The 15,068-nt window shown below is 39.1% G+C and overlaps 1 protein-coding gene across 2 annotated transcripts in view; it reads left to right on the top strand.

Moving 5' to 3' along the window:
• The window catches only part of LOC111143293 (guanylate-binding protein 6-like), a 20,494-nt gene extending 5,752 nt beyond the window's left edge, over nucleotides 1-14,742 (top strand). Inside the window, exons 2-11 of one of the 2 annotated variants that reach the window (XM_022496935.1) lie at nucleotides 2,603-2,819; nucleotides 4,004-4,131; nucleotides 6,828-6,937; nucleotides 7,129-7,325; nucleotides 8,898-9,143; nucleotides 9,891-10,171; nucleotides 10,876-11,088; nucleotides 12,550-12,652; nucleotides 12,957-13,150; nucleotides 14,386-14,742. In XM_022496935.1, coding sequence (XP_022352643.1) covers nucleotides 2,630-2,819; nucleotides 4,004-4,131; nucleotides 6,828-6,937; nucleotides 7,129-7,325; nucleotides 8,898-9,143; nucleotides 9,891-10,171; nucleotides 10,876-11,088; nucleotides 12,550-12,652; nucleotides 12,957-13,150; nucleotides 14,386-14,613 — 1,890 coding nt within the window. In that variant the 5' untranslated portion in view covers nucleotides 2,603-2,629 and the 3' untranslated portion in view covers nucleotides 14,614-14,742. Of the gene's footprint in view, nucleotides 1-2,596; nucleotides 2,820-4,003; nucleotides 4,132-6,827; nucleotides 6,938-7,128; nucleotides 7,326-8,897; nucleotides 9,144-9,890; nucleotides 10,172-10,875; nucleotides 11,089-12,549; nucleotides 12,653-12,956; nucleotides 13,151-14,385 lie in introns of those variants that run through there. The other variant, XM_022496936.1, reaches the window with a different exon arrangement.
• Nucleotides 14,743-15,068: the final 326 nt, after the last annotated feature.

The following is a 15,068-nucleotide window of genomic DNA, read 5'->3' as shown; positions in this document are numbered from 1 at the left end:
TCTCCCCATATACTTGCTGCTTTTAAATGTCTTAATTACCCTCTGAAAATCTCCTTAGGGCCTTTGATGGTCTATTGTTTGTCTCTACCCTGAAAAGGGAAAAAATTCTATTTCTCGCAACACTGTTACCTCACTTCTGGTCACCACATATATGGGCAATTTTCCGCAGTAAGTAATTCTGACACAGTCTGATGTTAGTGCGTGCCCTACAAGGTAAGGGCACAGCCCCACAAGACTCTCCCCATATACTTGCTGCTTTTAAATGTCTTAATTACCCTCTGAAAATCTCCTTAGGGCCTTTGATGGTCTATTGTTTGTCTCTACCCTGAAAAGGGAAAAAATTCTATTTCTCGCAACACTGTTACCTCACTTCTGGTCACCACATATATGGGCAATTTTCCGCAGTAAGTAATTCTGACACAGTCTGATGTTAGTGCGTGCCCTACAAGGTAAGGGCACAGCCCCACAAGACTGGCCCCACTTCAGGTGCCAATCTCAATTCCAGCTTTCACCTGTGCTTCTGACTGGCTATGTTCTCCATCTGTACTCCACATTCAGTACTTTGCTAGAACAGCTTCCAGAACTCATGAAAAACAGTTTACTCACTAGACTACTGGTTTATAAGAAAGAAAGAAAAAAAGAGGATATAACCCCAGAACAGCAAGATAAAAGAGATGTGTAAGGCAAGGTATCAAAAAAAGAAGCTTCCATCCTCTCATCCTTTCTCTGGGCACACCACCCTCTGAGCACATGCACATGTTCACCAACCTAGAAACTCTTTAAACTCCTTCAGTTAAGGTTTCTAATGTAGTCCTCATTAAATAGGCATGATTGAGTAAATCATTGGCCTTTGGTGACTAACTCAACCTGCAGCTTTTCTCTCTGCCCCAGGGGTGGGATATGAGGCTGAACTCTCTAATCACATGGTTGGTTCCCTTGGCAACCAGTCTTCACTCTGTGGTCATCCAGGGTATCTTCCAAAATCACCTCATTAACATAAACTCGGGTGTGTTTGAAAGGTGTTATGTTTCACAGAAGACACTTCTTTCACCTTCTTTGTTCTGGAACTACTTTAGGACCTATTTTAGGAAACAAGGACAAAAAACAAATATTAAAACAAAAGATACTTCCATTACCTTCATCACTTGGGAAATTAAATGTGTTTTGGAAGCTATGTATCAGGAGCCCAGAAAAAGACCAAATACGTACTTCTTATATTAAATCACAAAATCACACACTCATAATATTTTGCCAGAGGTGTCTGCAAGTCAGTCTCCCTGCAGCTTTCCCAAGCAATGCCCCTTGCTTCTCCCTGTCTGAGATCTGAATCTGAGATCTGAAAGACCCGTCCTTCAGGCAGCTCAGACAGATTAGAACTTCATAAACAGTCTGCTCTGCTCCATCCAGTCTAAAGGAGGCATGTGGGAACTGAACTACTGCCTAAGATGGTCTGTTTTTGTTTATTGTTTTTATTTATTTGAGAGACAGAGAATGACTGAGGCGTGGGGGTAGGTGCAGAGGGAGAGAGAGAAGCAGACTCCCTGTTGAGCAGGCAGCTGAACACAGGGCTTGATGACAGGACACTGTAATCATTGTCCAAGATGAAGGCAGACACTTAACTGACTGAGCCACCCAGGTGCTTCAAAGATGGTCTATTTGATGTCTTCACTGGTAATTTCTTGCCCCAGGCATCTGCAGATCCATGGTCTGCAGTTCATGAGCAATACCCATGAAAAACAATGCCAGTGCTTCTTTCCATCTGATATCTAAGTTATGTCACTATATTCCTGGCCCCTCCCCCTGTCTGGGCTCCATGTGTGAGATAAAACAGAGACCTGAAGAGGTAAACTCCATATAGGTCAGAACACTGTGAACAAGGTCTGCTCTGTTCCCTCTGGGTCAAAGGAGAAAAGTGGGAACTGGTTTACCACCTACTCCAGACCAAGACTAATACCACACCAGGGAGTACGTGGGCCAAGGAAAGGAAAAATACCACAGAATTTCCTACCATTTTTAATATGGCTTTTCCTTCACTGGGTGTTTGCTTCGTTGCTTTAGATATTTCTCTTTTTGCAGAACTACTGTAAAATTATTGTAGCCAATATTTTGTTTATTTTTTATATGTCCTCAGGGAAATAAGAGCTTAGAACTTCCTAGCTTGCCATTTTCCTCAGTTGTCTAGGCTTAACACTGGCTTTATGTCTTATTCAGCTTTTGTTAGACTCATTTATCTTTTTTGTAAAGTGGGTACAAGGGGTACAATAATTTCTAACTTGTAGGGTCTTATAAGTATCAATGAGGCTGAGTATGTAAGGTATGTTTCACAGGGCCTGGTATATTGTAGGCCCTCAGTGACAGTAACAATTGCTTGAGTTTTATTATTACTATTGAAGCAAAACTTTGAAGAAGAATAGTACTCTATGTTTCATCACTAATATCATCACAAATTTGGGGGAGTAATAGGGGAAGCCCTCTGCAGTCTGCTAACTCTAGATTACATTTTGTCTCATAGAAAGTACAGAAGTTTCACCTAGTCCTAAACCGATGGGTGCTTTGGATAACTCCAAGTCAGAGAATGACTTTGTAATCTTATTTCTACTAGGAGGCTTTTTTAGGTTGGCAGGTTGCCATGGCATCTGGACCCCATATGACGGCCCCCATTTGTCTGGTGGAAAACAACAATATGCAGCTGTCAGTGAACCAGACAGCTATACAGATTCTTGAAAGGATTTCTCAACCAGTAGTGGTGGTGGCCATTGTAGGACTGTATCGTACCGGCAAATCCTACTTGATGAACCGTCTTGCAGGACAGAACCTAGGTGAGTGTTGTACTCAGCCTGGGGCCAACTGGTTACCTCTAGCTGTATCTCTTATGCCTTTAGTTTTTTTCCTTGGTCACAAGAAAGGAGAACCAAATCAACCAACCTTCTGATTCTAATTCTCACCACTAAATTACTCTTAATGTAATCTGTTATCATGCTGTTTTACTACTATTAAGGAAAATCTCCCCTGCTAATGCTCAGGATCCTACCTTCTTTAACCTGATCGAGTACTGGGCTCTTATAATTGCATCTCTTCTCCCTTAGAACACATTTACATTTTTATGGGATATTCTCATCAACATATAAAGATGTTTGAATACCTATTGAGGTATAGAAATGGAAAAATGTTCACCTTAAGCCCAGAAGGTTGACCTATAGCCTGCATAGTTCCTATAAGGATCAAATATGTGCTGGCTGCTACATTCTTGAAGAGTCTCAGGACTACCTGTATACCTCACCAATAGCTGCTATTGAACTGAATAAGAAGCACCAGAGAAATCTTGCAAAAGTAGTTTATGAATAGGAATTTGAAGATACATTTATGATCTAATACCCCTGCACATCCCCTTCCTCTTGAGTTGTAAACATATAACCACCAGCTTCATACAGAAAAAGTGTAGCTCTTTTGCCAATGGGTCTTGTCCCCATGCTACTTGAATAAACTTACTAAGTTGCACTATGAAATATCTCAAGAATTCTTTCTTGACCGTTGTGCTCAAGGACCCCAGGACATCTATCATCTTAAAATTCCTTCCTGGATTTCACATCCTATTGTAGTTGACAACCTTCCTCCCCCTTTTTTTAATCATTTGGAAAAAATATGATCTCAGTTTCCTTTTTCTACTTTTTCTTTTCCCATGTTTCTCTTTAATTCACTGTTCTCTGACTTTGTGCCTCAACACTCTCTCAAAATTCTCATTGATGGTTATCAATGATTTCCATTTTTCAAATTTATTTTTCCTTCAATAATGGCTCTTTTCTTCCATCTTGAGCACTTGCCTGGCATCACTGCCCTCCTTGAATCAGAAGACACAAAGTGGGACATCCTTAAGGAATTTGAGAAAGAGCCATCTTGTATGCTAGGGTACTTATTTACATTCCAGAAAGTCTGACTTTGTACCCTCTGGTTGCTTGGATGAATCTCCTGTCACTGTATGTTGCCTTCTCCCCTCCCCTTGCAGGTTTCCCTCTGGGCTCTACAGTGCAGTCTAAAACCAAGGGCATCTGGATATGGTGTGTGCCTCACCCCTGCAAGCCAAACCACACCCTGGTCCTTCTGGATACCGAGGGCCTGGGTGATGTGGAAAAGGTAAGGAGACAGTCACAGGTAAACCCTTTTTATCCCAGATTTGCTCCTTACCTCTTCATGATATTTTTGTAATTTAACTGTTGTGATCTATTTGCAAAATCTAGAAATCCAATTATAATAAATAAGGCATTCTGGTTTCTTTGAAGTTCACTTCTAGGTAAGATATGGTATATTAGATAAAATCTTTTATTTCTTGATACTGGTTGAATCATTTGAATTATTTGATAAATATTTTTAAAAGACTTATTTATTTATTTGAGAGATAGTGAGATAGATTAAGACTGTGAGTCATTGGAGGGGCTGAGCGAGAGAGAGAGAATCTCAAGTAGACTCCCTGCTGAGCACAGACCCTGATGTAGGGTTTGATCTCATGACCTGCAGATCATGAGCTGAGCTGAAACCAAGAGTCAGATGCTCAACTGACTGAACCACCAAGGGGCTCTGAAGTATTTGATTAAATTTAAGAAATAATTATTGAATAGTTAAGTTTAAGTCTCCTGGCTTACTACTTTAGATGACAGTCACCACAATAAAGGTCCTACCCTCAATGCATCTTCAGTCCAGCTGAGAAGACCACACATATGCAGTTAGATTTAATAAAATTTGACTGGGAAAGAAGCAAGTTGGAGAGAGGAAAAAGTTGTATCACAATGCAATTGTTGACTTCTGTCACATCCATGGGAGTTCTCTTGCTGGGATGCTCTTTATCCTGAGTTGGGACAAGGGTGCGGATAAATCATGGAAAGGCTACTCTGGAAGCCTTTCTAATTAACAGAATGGCACCTTTAAGTTGTCTTCCATCAACACTCCCACTAGCTCGGGGAATCAGTCCTTCAATTTTACAAAGTGATATGGGTAGCACACCATAGTCTGTACCACACATGTTAAGCATAAGGGTCCCTTGGTGGGAAAGAGGAGAAACATCAACTCCATCCTAGGAGAAGAAATATTTCTGATTTATCTTCCAGATGAAGTGTGTATTAGAGGTGTGGAGTTAAGAGATTGTGTTTACATTTCTTATGGTGAAGTTCATCATCTACCCAAAGAGCATTATGAAAGGCTTTGAGATACCTCTGAATGTGCTGGTTCTATATAAGAAAGTGTTTGGGGGCACCAGATCTGGCAGAGTTGGTACACTAAATGACTCTCAGTTTTGGCTTAGGTGTGACCTTGGGGTGGTGAGATTCAGCCCCACCCAGCTCCACACTCATGGCAGAGTCTACTCTACTTCAAGACTCTCTCCTTCTCCTCCCCACCCTGGCTCTCTTTCTCCCAAATAGGTAAATAAATTTTTGAACAACAACAACAGCAATGACAGCATGTGTTTGCCCTATAACAAACATTTTCAGATGAATTTTTTTTTAACTTGCTACTAATGGGTGAAATGAATGATTACTCCTTTTGTGCCTTACATTGAGACTTACTTGGAAATGGTATTTAAATTTCTGTAGCTCTCCATTTATTCCAAAAGAGGAGTTAGAAATTCTCTATTTCTTTTTCTATTAATTTTTAATTTGTGGAAATCAGTATGGTGGTTTCTCAAGAGGTTAAAAATAGAAATACCATATGTTCCAATAATTCCACTACTATTTACCAAAAGAAGAGGAAAACATTAATCCAAAAAGGTATATGCACCCCTATGTTTACTGCAGCATTATTTACAATAGCCAAGATATGGAAATAACCTAAGAGTCCATTAGTAGACAAATGGATAAGGAAGATGTGGTATAAATACACAATGGAATATTACAAAGACATAAAAAAGGATGAGATTGTGCCATTTCCAACAGCATGGAGAGACCTAGAGAGTATTATGCTAAGTGAAATAAGTCAGACTAAGAAAGACAAATACCTCATGATTTCACTCATATGTGGAATCAAAGACCCACAAACACGCACATACATTAATACACATGTATTAAGAAACAACATGCACATGAGACATGCTGAGAACGAAGTCTGTGTTTCTTCATGTCTGTATTTGACCAGTTCTTGAACATTCAGCTCAAGACTTCCAGTAAGCCTTCATAACATATACTCTTTCTCCAAGTTCCACAGTCCGGCCTTCCTTGATAAAATTTTAAATCTTCATTTCTATTACAGCTATAGGTTCCACTGCTTATGGACATTACTAAAATATAAGATTACTAATATTTTTATAGGTATTGTCATCTTTATTACAGTCATTGTTATGGATGTTTGTCACCACTTTAAAACAGTCACCTTGAAAGTAACTATTGCCATTTTCAAGTTTGTTTCTTAAATAAAAAAGCAGTGGGACACATTCAGTAGCTTCCTATAAATATTTGTGGAATTTAATTGAATATAATTTGAATCCCCAGTTATAGCAACTTTGGTATATTTTATATAGCTCTACATAGAATGAATAAATGCTAACACTCACCATTGCACCACAGGTACTGTACTAGTTTTTCTATATATGTTACTTTATTTCATCCAATTGAGGAAAAAGAAACCTCTGCAATATTGAAATCTCTTTATATATGGAAGACTCACAATCACAAAAAATGTCTTTGTAATTGTCAAAGTTGATATCTGTATATATGTCTGTCTTCAAACTTATTTCTTTGCATGGCAAGTATGTTAGCTAAAGTAATAAAAGACTGATAGAAGAAGTGTCTGAATGAATTTCTAAAGACTAAACTCCTAAAACTCTTGCTCAATGTGCTTTCTAGGGAGACCCTAAGAATGACTCGTGGATCTTTGCACTGGCTGTGCTTCTGTGCAGCACCTTTGTCTACAACAGCATGGGCACCATCAACCACCAGGCCCTGGAGCAGCTGCAGTATCCTTCCAGGGACCAAACCACCCATCTCATTATGTTGATGGGAATAGAGTTCTAGTTAGTTTCTCCTTCCCTGTCACTTAGCTGCCTTTGGTGGAGCAGAGGGGCAAAAGAGAGTGTTTATAATAATTTTGTTGGAGAAAAGTGGGAATGATGAGTGGGAACTTGCTTTTCCTTAACTTGAGTCCTAGTTACGTGACAGAGCTCACAGAACTAATCAGGGCAAAGTCCTCCCCAGAAAAGGATGGAACACAAGATTCCACTGAGTTTGTGAGTTTTTTTCCAGACTTTATCTGGGCTGTACGGGATTTTACCCTGGAGCTGAAGTTAAATGATCATCCTATCACAGAAGATGATTACCTGGAGAATGCCTTGAAGCTGATACCAGGTATTAGAACAAGGCCTGGGCAGTGGGTGGTTCAATAGAGGGTGGGAGTTGCTGAACACAGTCCCTTATCTTTGGGATGGCATTTGTATTCGAAACTAGATTGAAGTCTGTTGTAATGGTGACTTGAGCTTGGGTTGAAAAGCAGAGCCTAGGCCAGAATGAAATTATTCAAAACTGATCTGTTCTTTAAACAATGGCTAATGTAGCTACCAGATTTCACTGGGTGCTTCAACTTTCCAAAGACCAGATACATGTTCTTTACTTTGGCTTCAGTGTTGAAGAAAACAACTGACGGTAACACATTAGGCATGAAATTATATGGAAAATCAACATATTACTATATATAGAATATATTTCTTTTTTTTTTTTTTTTTTTTTTTTTTTTTAGATTTTATTTATTTATTTGACAGAGATCACAAGTAGACAGAGAGGCAGGCAGAGAGAGAGAGAGAGAGAGAGGGAAGCAGGCTCCCTGCTGAGCAGAGAGCCCGATGCGGGACTCGATCCCAGGACCCTGAGATCATGACCTGAGCCGAAGGCAGCGGCTTAACCCACTGAGCCACCCAGGCACCCCTATATAGAATATATTTCAATAAAAATATATTTTACAGTTAGATATTAATCTTCTCAAAGAAGGATATAATTTTCTAATACCTGCATAGATATATCGCATACAAAAATGACTATGTGTTCTAAATAAACCTGAAGAAGTATGTCTTTTCAATCTATACCTTTTCGATATTTCTGATAATTATCAGAACATTCATTTTACTGTATATATCATAGTTTTCTCTTAATTCCCATATATTTGTCCATGTTATAATTTTGAAATAATAAATTATCTTAATGGGTTACATTTACAATGGTATAGATCTCATTAAACCTTGAGAGAAAGATCAATCCTGATTTACTCATTCTTGCTTTCAGTTTTCTACTTAGAGTTTCTGAAAACATTTAATGAGAAACTGGCGAGGCAGAAGAGCAACGCTATTAAATCAAATCTAGTCCTTTACCTCACGGAGTTTGCAGAGTAGCGGTGGCATCCTAGAATTACATTTTAGTTACATTTACCCTTCTGAGGTTTTTGTGAAATAAAATAGCTAACATTGGGCAAATTATTTCTAGCATCAAAGAAGTTTTCCTTCAATAACCAGAGTGTTCGAATATGCTTAATACTGTTGTTCCTAAAACTGCTCCATTATCCCTTGATTGTGGCACTTGGTCCAAAGCTCAGTTTCTACATTAGACCAAGAAGTTCCATTTGACTCTTGGATTTTTTTTTTTTTTTTTTTGCCATTCGTTCAGTAAACATCTAATGAACAACTCTACCACCATTTTCAAGTCTGGAGTTCTAAGCCATAGGTTTTAATTACCTGGATTGATGTCTCCCCTAATTTCTTTCCAAAATGCTACCATTGGTATGAGTTTGCTGTTCAAGAAAGTATTGAATGTCTGTGTTAAAGGTGTTTCAAGCACAGGAGACAGAAAAGAATCAAAATCCCAGTCATAAAAACCATTAGCTCCCTTGTCTCAAGACTGTTCCCAAGGTAATCTGTTGTTCCTATCCCTTAGGCAACAACTCCAGAATCCAAGCATCCAATCTACCCAGAGAGTGCATCAGGCATTTCTTTCCAAAACGGAAGTGTTTTGTCTTTGACCGGCCAGTAAATGAAACAAAACTCCTAGCTGATATTGAGAATATACCTGAACATCAACTGGATCCTAAATTCCTGATGCAAGCAAACAATTTTTGTTCTTACATCCTCACCCAGGCAAGGACCAAGACTCTCAGAGAGGGAGTCACAATCACTGGAAATCGTGAGTCTCCTTTTCCCATTTCTGTGGGGCCTAATATCAGCATTTTTGTTTGATTCTATATGGAATTCCAGGTATACATACATTCTCACTCCATGAAGAGATGTGTTTATTTTATAATTATCTCACTTTTAGGAGTTTACAAATTCCTCTCCAAAACTGCACACTTTGTCACTGATATCTGTGTCATTGACTTATCTGAAAAAAAAAAAAAATCCTCCACTGATCAGAAAAAAATCACTATCTTGATATAAAAACAGAATATATTCCCTTTTTCCTAAAAGAAGTCCCATCTGATAAGTTTTATTTGTAAAAATATATATATAAGAAAACATTTTGGGTGTTTAGAGCAGTACAAAAATAAATAGTATCCAATAAATTGGTGAAAATCCATTGGGAGCTTCAGAATTTAGAACAAATATAATCTGATTTATCCTTCTCCATCTGTATACATATATAATTTATTTTGCTTTTAATTTTTTAATCAGAAATTATGTTTTCCAGATACCTTTTAATATGTTAAAGGTAAATTTTTAATTTTTTTAACCATGTGACCTGCAGACCATAAAAATTTAGAGTCAATAGGAAAACAAAGATGAAGAAAGAAGGAGGCAGGGCTGTGTGGCAGAGGGTGGGGTGAAGAGGGTGGTGGGTATGAGTACATGTGACTTCAGAAATGTAGTTTCAGAATCTGGAATCCTATGGGGTAATAATTTGATCTTTATCCTTTCAATATCCTGGTTCATTCAGGGCTGAAGATTCTGGTGGTGACCTATGTGGATACCATCAATACTGGAGCAGTGCCTTGTTTGGAGAATGCAGTGACAACTCTAGCCCAGCTTGAGAACTCTGAGGCCGTGCAGAAGGCAGCCAACCACTACAGTGAGCAGATGTCCCAGCGACTGACACTCCCCACAGACACGCTCCAGGAGCTGCTGGATGTGCATGCAGACTGTGAGAGGGAAGCCATTGCAGTGTTCATGAAGCATTCCTTCAAGGATGACAAGCAGGATTTCCAGAAAACTCTTGTGGTAATGTGTCTTAATATTTATTCTTCAGGACCCTTTCTTTTGAAGAATGAAGCCTAGAAGTGCTTTTATTGACCCATGGGTCATCTCTTACTCAAGGATAAAGAAATCTGGATTCTTATGTGAAAGAGAGTTTCAAAGGACTACATTTCTTTGTTTTTTTTACTCCCCAAACTGAAGCACGTTATCTAGTAATCTCTCTGATCTCTGAAGTAAAATCAATATAGATATCCTCCTGATCTTTTAATACATCAATGAATTCCAAGCCTGCCCACAACACCCAAAAGTCATTCCTAAGCATGGTTGCTTTCTGGAACATACTCCCATTGTCACGAAGCAGATTTTCTCTTATCAGATGCTCATTCCAGGTCATTTTCAACTTATATTGCTCCTTGTTGTATCACTGTATCATTGACGATGAAATCACTGAATGCTCCAGTGGCAAGGAGCCCCAGAGATTAGGCAATACAACTCCAACATTTCAGAAGAACCAGGAAGTTTAAGAAACTTGCCCAGAGTCTTGCAGAGAGCATTCAAGGTTGTGAGTAAATCAAGTCTTGTGATTCCTGTTTTATTCCATGTCCTTCTCCAGAAGAACACTTTTCTCATGAGGACCACAGTTAGACCAATCCTTCTACCAGATTCTTTGGAATAGTACTGTTTCTGTTCCTTTCTTCAGGTGACATTTCTCTGCTTTCCCCTTGTAGGAACTCATAAAGGATAAGCAAGAGCATTTCTTGCAGCAGAATGAAGAGGCATCCCTTAAATACTGCCAGTCCAGGCTTGATGAGATGTCACAGGTCCTAATGGAAAGTATTTCAGCAGGAACTTTCTCTGTTCCTGGGGGATACAAGCTCTACAGGGAAGCAAAAGAAAGTATTGAACGGAAATATTCACAAGTGCCCAGGAAAGGAGTGAAGGTGAGGAATAGGGGAGCATGGGGAGCCTACATAATAGAGTCTAAGCGGTCTCCAAATAATCTGAGAGCACAGCCCCTGTTGTGGGTGACAACAGCATGGGGATATCATGACAGTTTTAGCTTCTGAGGTCCACTATTTGCTCTTTACTCCTGAGAAGAGTGGAAATGCCTATTCCCCCCAAAAGAGTATGGATTTCTGAAATCCACAAGAGACGGAACAGAAATTACTCATTTCTTCATCCAACAACACAGCATTGACTATGCCAAGTGCTGACAATTTACAAGTTAGAGTCATTGTACTTAAGTATGATCAAAAGTAAGAGAGGAAGTCAAATACACAGACAACTGCATACAAAATTATAACTCATATCAACCTGTGATGATGGTCTCCATATGGTGCACTGTTATGCAGCCATAGAAAGGATGTGATCGTGCCATCTGAGACAACATAGATGGACCTAAAGGATATTATGCTAAGTGAAATAAGTCAGACTGAGAAAGAGAAATACCATATGATTTCACTCATAAGTGGAATATTAAAACATACACACACAAATGAATAAGCAAACAAAAAGAATCAGACCAATAAACACAGAGAACAAACAGGTGGTTGCCAAGGGGTGGGGGTTGGTAGAATGGACAAAATGGGTGAAGGGTGGTGAGAGATACAGGTTTCCAGTTATGGAATGAATAAGTCATGAGAATGAAATGCACAGCATAAGGAATACAATCAACAAATTGTGATAGTGATATAGTGAGCTGGATGGTGGCTACACTTGTGGTGAACATAGCATAATGTGAGAACTTTAGAACCACAATGTTGTACACCCCAACCTAACATAACATTGTGCATCAACTATACTCAAATTTTAAAAAGTATAATAGTAAAGAAATAAATAAGAAAAAATGGGCTACATAGGTTGAGGTACAAACATAATAATAAATAATAATGCAACTAATATATATTGGACTCTTATTTCTTATAGGCATAATGTAAAGCTGTTTCCTTAGACTCTTAAGTTTAATCCTTCAAACAACATTAGAAATGTCTATATTTATTGTCAACATTTTATAGATCTGAACTGAGAGGCACAGGCAGGTTAAAATAACTTGCCTAAAGTTAAAGCCAGCAAATGACAGAGGAGAGCAACAGTACAAATTAGAGGCAACATTTCCTAGTGAGAAGCCAAATATATCAAAGAATCAGAGACTGCGGATTTATAGAACTGAACATATTTCTGACTGGTTGGAACCTAGAGTAGGTAGAAGGAAGTAGCAGGAAGGGAGGGAGACAGGAAGCAGGAGCTATGGAGAGTCTCTGGTCACACTAAGGAGCTTGGACACCTTGTAGGGAGCAACTGTAGAATTTTAAGCATGAAGCAAAAATTATATGGACATACTTGTTTTTGCAGCACTAATCTCCATAGTGGAACTCTAAGGTCTTTGCTTCTTGGTTCCTCAGGCGAATGAGGTCCTCCAGAGCTTTCTGCAGTCACAGGCTTCAATAGAGGAATCCATCTGGCAGGCTGATAAAGCCCTCACTGATGGGGAGAAGGCCATAGCAGGTATGGGGCAGGGCTTGGCTCACAATGGGCTGGGTATAGCCCTCAGGCAGGTGTGAGGGCAAAACAAGGAGCTCCCTCTTCTTGGAACAACTCTGCTAAGTCTAAAAACGAGGAAAGTTATGATTGTATGTCAGCTAGACAGGGACTTTCCCAAAATATTCTGAAATGTGGTTCCGATGGTGAGGACATGAATGATTCAGAGGTTTTCCACTTTCCCTTCCAATTTGGTTTTGTCTCTGAACTTAGAAAGATAGATATCAATCTTGCTTAATTTTCTTCCCTCTCTAAACTTTCCTTGGGGCAGAGGAGCGGCTCAGCAAGGAGGCAGCTAAGAGAGAACAGGAGATGCTAAAACAGAAACTGCTGGAGCAGCAACAGCAGATGGAGGTGCAACAGAGGAGTCTCCAGGAAAACATAGTCCAACTGGAAGAGAAGATGAAGAAGGAGAGAGAAAACCTAATTAAAGAACAGAATATGATTTTGGAGCATAAGCTGAAGGTAAGTCTGCCCATGGCCTTGGTAATGCTTGGCAGTCCTTCTTCTGGTACCTCAGGAAAGGATGGGTGAAGGTTACAGGTATGGAGCTCATAGAAGGAAGCACCATTGCCATTAAATGCTTGTGACTTATTAAAACCTTGAGTCCTTTGAATTCTTCTCCCTCTCCCTACCCTTCTGCCTCTCCCTCCTCTCCTCTTCCTCCTCCTCATCCTCTTCCTGCCCTTTCCCCTCCTCCTTCTCCTTCTTTTCTAAAAAAGGCTTTGAATTCCACTCTAAATATGTAGACTCTAGAGAGTTGAGGATGTGTATGGCACCTCCAAGCTCTTGGAGAATATAGATAGCATTTGAATTGCTATTTTGGGGATTTTAAAATGGTTTCATGAGGCTTGAGTAAATAGATATTCCAACCATATGTATTTTTTTTTAATTAACAAATTTTTCCCCAAGTTTAAGAGTCTTTTATGGTTTGTCTCCCTCTCTGGTTTCATAGTTTTATTTTTTCCTCTCTTCCCCTATGGTCCTCTGCCTTGTTTCTTAAATTCTGAAGATCCATATGTATTTAATACAAGCAGCAAGTGGTATGCTTTATCAAGATCACTGACAATTATCAGAAACTCTATGGCTGCCCAAAGACTGTAAGATAGATCTATGCTGACATTTAACTATCAGAAATGTACAGACTTAAAAACACAGGGAAGTGACAGCTTCTAAATTTGCTATATTGTCTCCAGGTGTGGGTGGTTTACTCAAGTTATCAGATGGCACAGGGAGGAATTCTCTCATTATCTTTCAAGACATGTTTATGATAGATTTCTAGAAGAGCTTATAAGTTCCCATCATTTCTACTATTTGGGTGACAATACCAACCCAAGTGGGACGGGACTGAGTGTGATCAAACCAAGGCTACCTTCCAACTGTTGTTTTTTTTTTTTGTTTTTGTTTTTGTTTTTGTTTTTTTTTGATGGAAACATGTTACCTTTGTCCTCATATCAGGCTTAGCATCCTGGAAAACCTTAATGATGTGTGAATTTCAGTAAGTTTTTAAATTATGTTTCTTCTCAATGTTTAGGTCCAAGTCAGGAAATATTCCTCAATACAAAATTCTCCATTCTAGATTTAGCAGAAACAATTTTAGGACTAAAACAAAGATAGTTTGACCACATTTTTATATATGAAGTACAATTCTTGAAAAAAATATGGTAATTTAAAAATTTTACTTCTCACTTTCTGTTTAGGTCCAACGTGATCTGCTCAATGAAGGATTTAGAAAGAAATCTGAAGAGATGAATGAAGAGATAAAGCAGTTGAAATCTAGGGTTGAAGCTACTAAAAATAATGATTCTCCCTGGTTTTCACAAGTCTTGGAGAAATTTGGCAATGAGATTGTTTCAATATTTACTTCTCCTGTTAGAATGTTAGATAATATTGTGCATGGTGTGACCTCATTACTTAAAAAGAATTAGCTCTCCTTTTAAAGAAATTAAAGAATGTGGCTATATATTGTGACCTAATTTTGATGCATATGTTTTTCACTTCTATTCATCAAAGTTTTAAATATAAAAAGTGCTTGGGGGGCTGCCTGGGTGGCTCAGTGGGTTAAGCCTCTGTCTTCAGCTCAGGTCATGATCTCAGGGTCCTGGGATCGAGTCCCACATCAGGCTCTCTGCTAGGCAGGGAGCCTGCTTCCTCCTCTCTCTCTCTCTCTCTACTTGTGATCTCTCTCTGTCAAATAAATAAAATCTTTAAAAAAAAGTGCTTGGGGTGCCTGGGTGGCTCAGTGGGTTAAGCCTCTGCCTTCAGTTCAGTTCATGATCTCAAGGTCCTGGGATCAAGCCCCACAACAGGCTCTCTGCTTAGCAGGGAGCATGCTTCCCCCTCTCTCTGCCTGCCTACTTGTGATCTCTCTCTCTCTCTCTCA

The sequence above is a fragment of the Enhydra lutris genome, unplaced genomic scaffold, assembly GCF_002288905.1.
Source record: "Enhydra lutris kenyoni isolate GAN:26980312 unplaced genomic scaffold, ASM228890v2 scaffoldscaffold9, whole genome shotgun sequence".
NCBI classification, from domain to species: domain Eukaryota; kingdom Metazoa; phylum Chordata; class Mammalia; order Carnivora; family Mustelidae; genus Enhydra; species Enhydra lutris.
The sequence above is the reverse complement of the archived record's forward strand: the minus strand, read 5'-3'. Positions and strand labels throughout refer to the sequence as shown.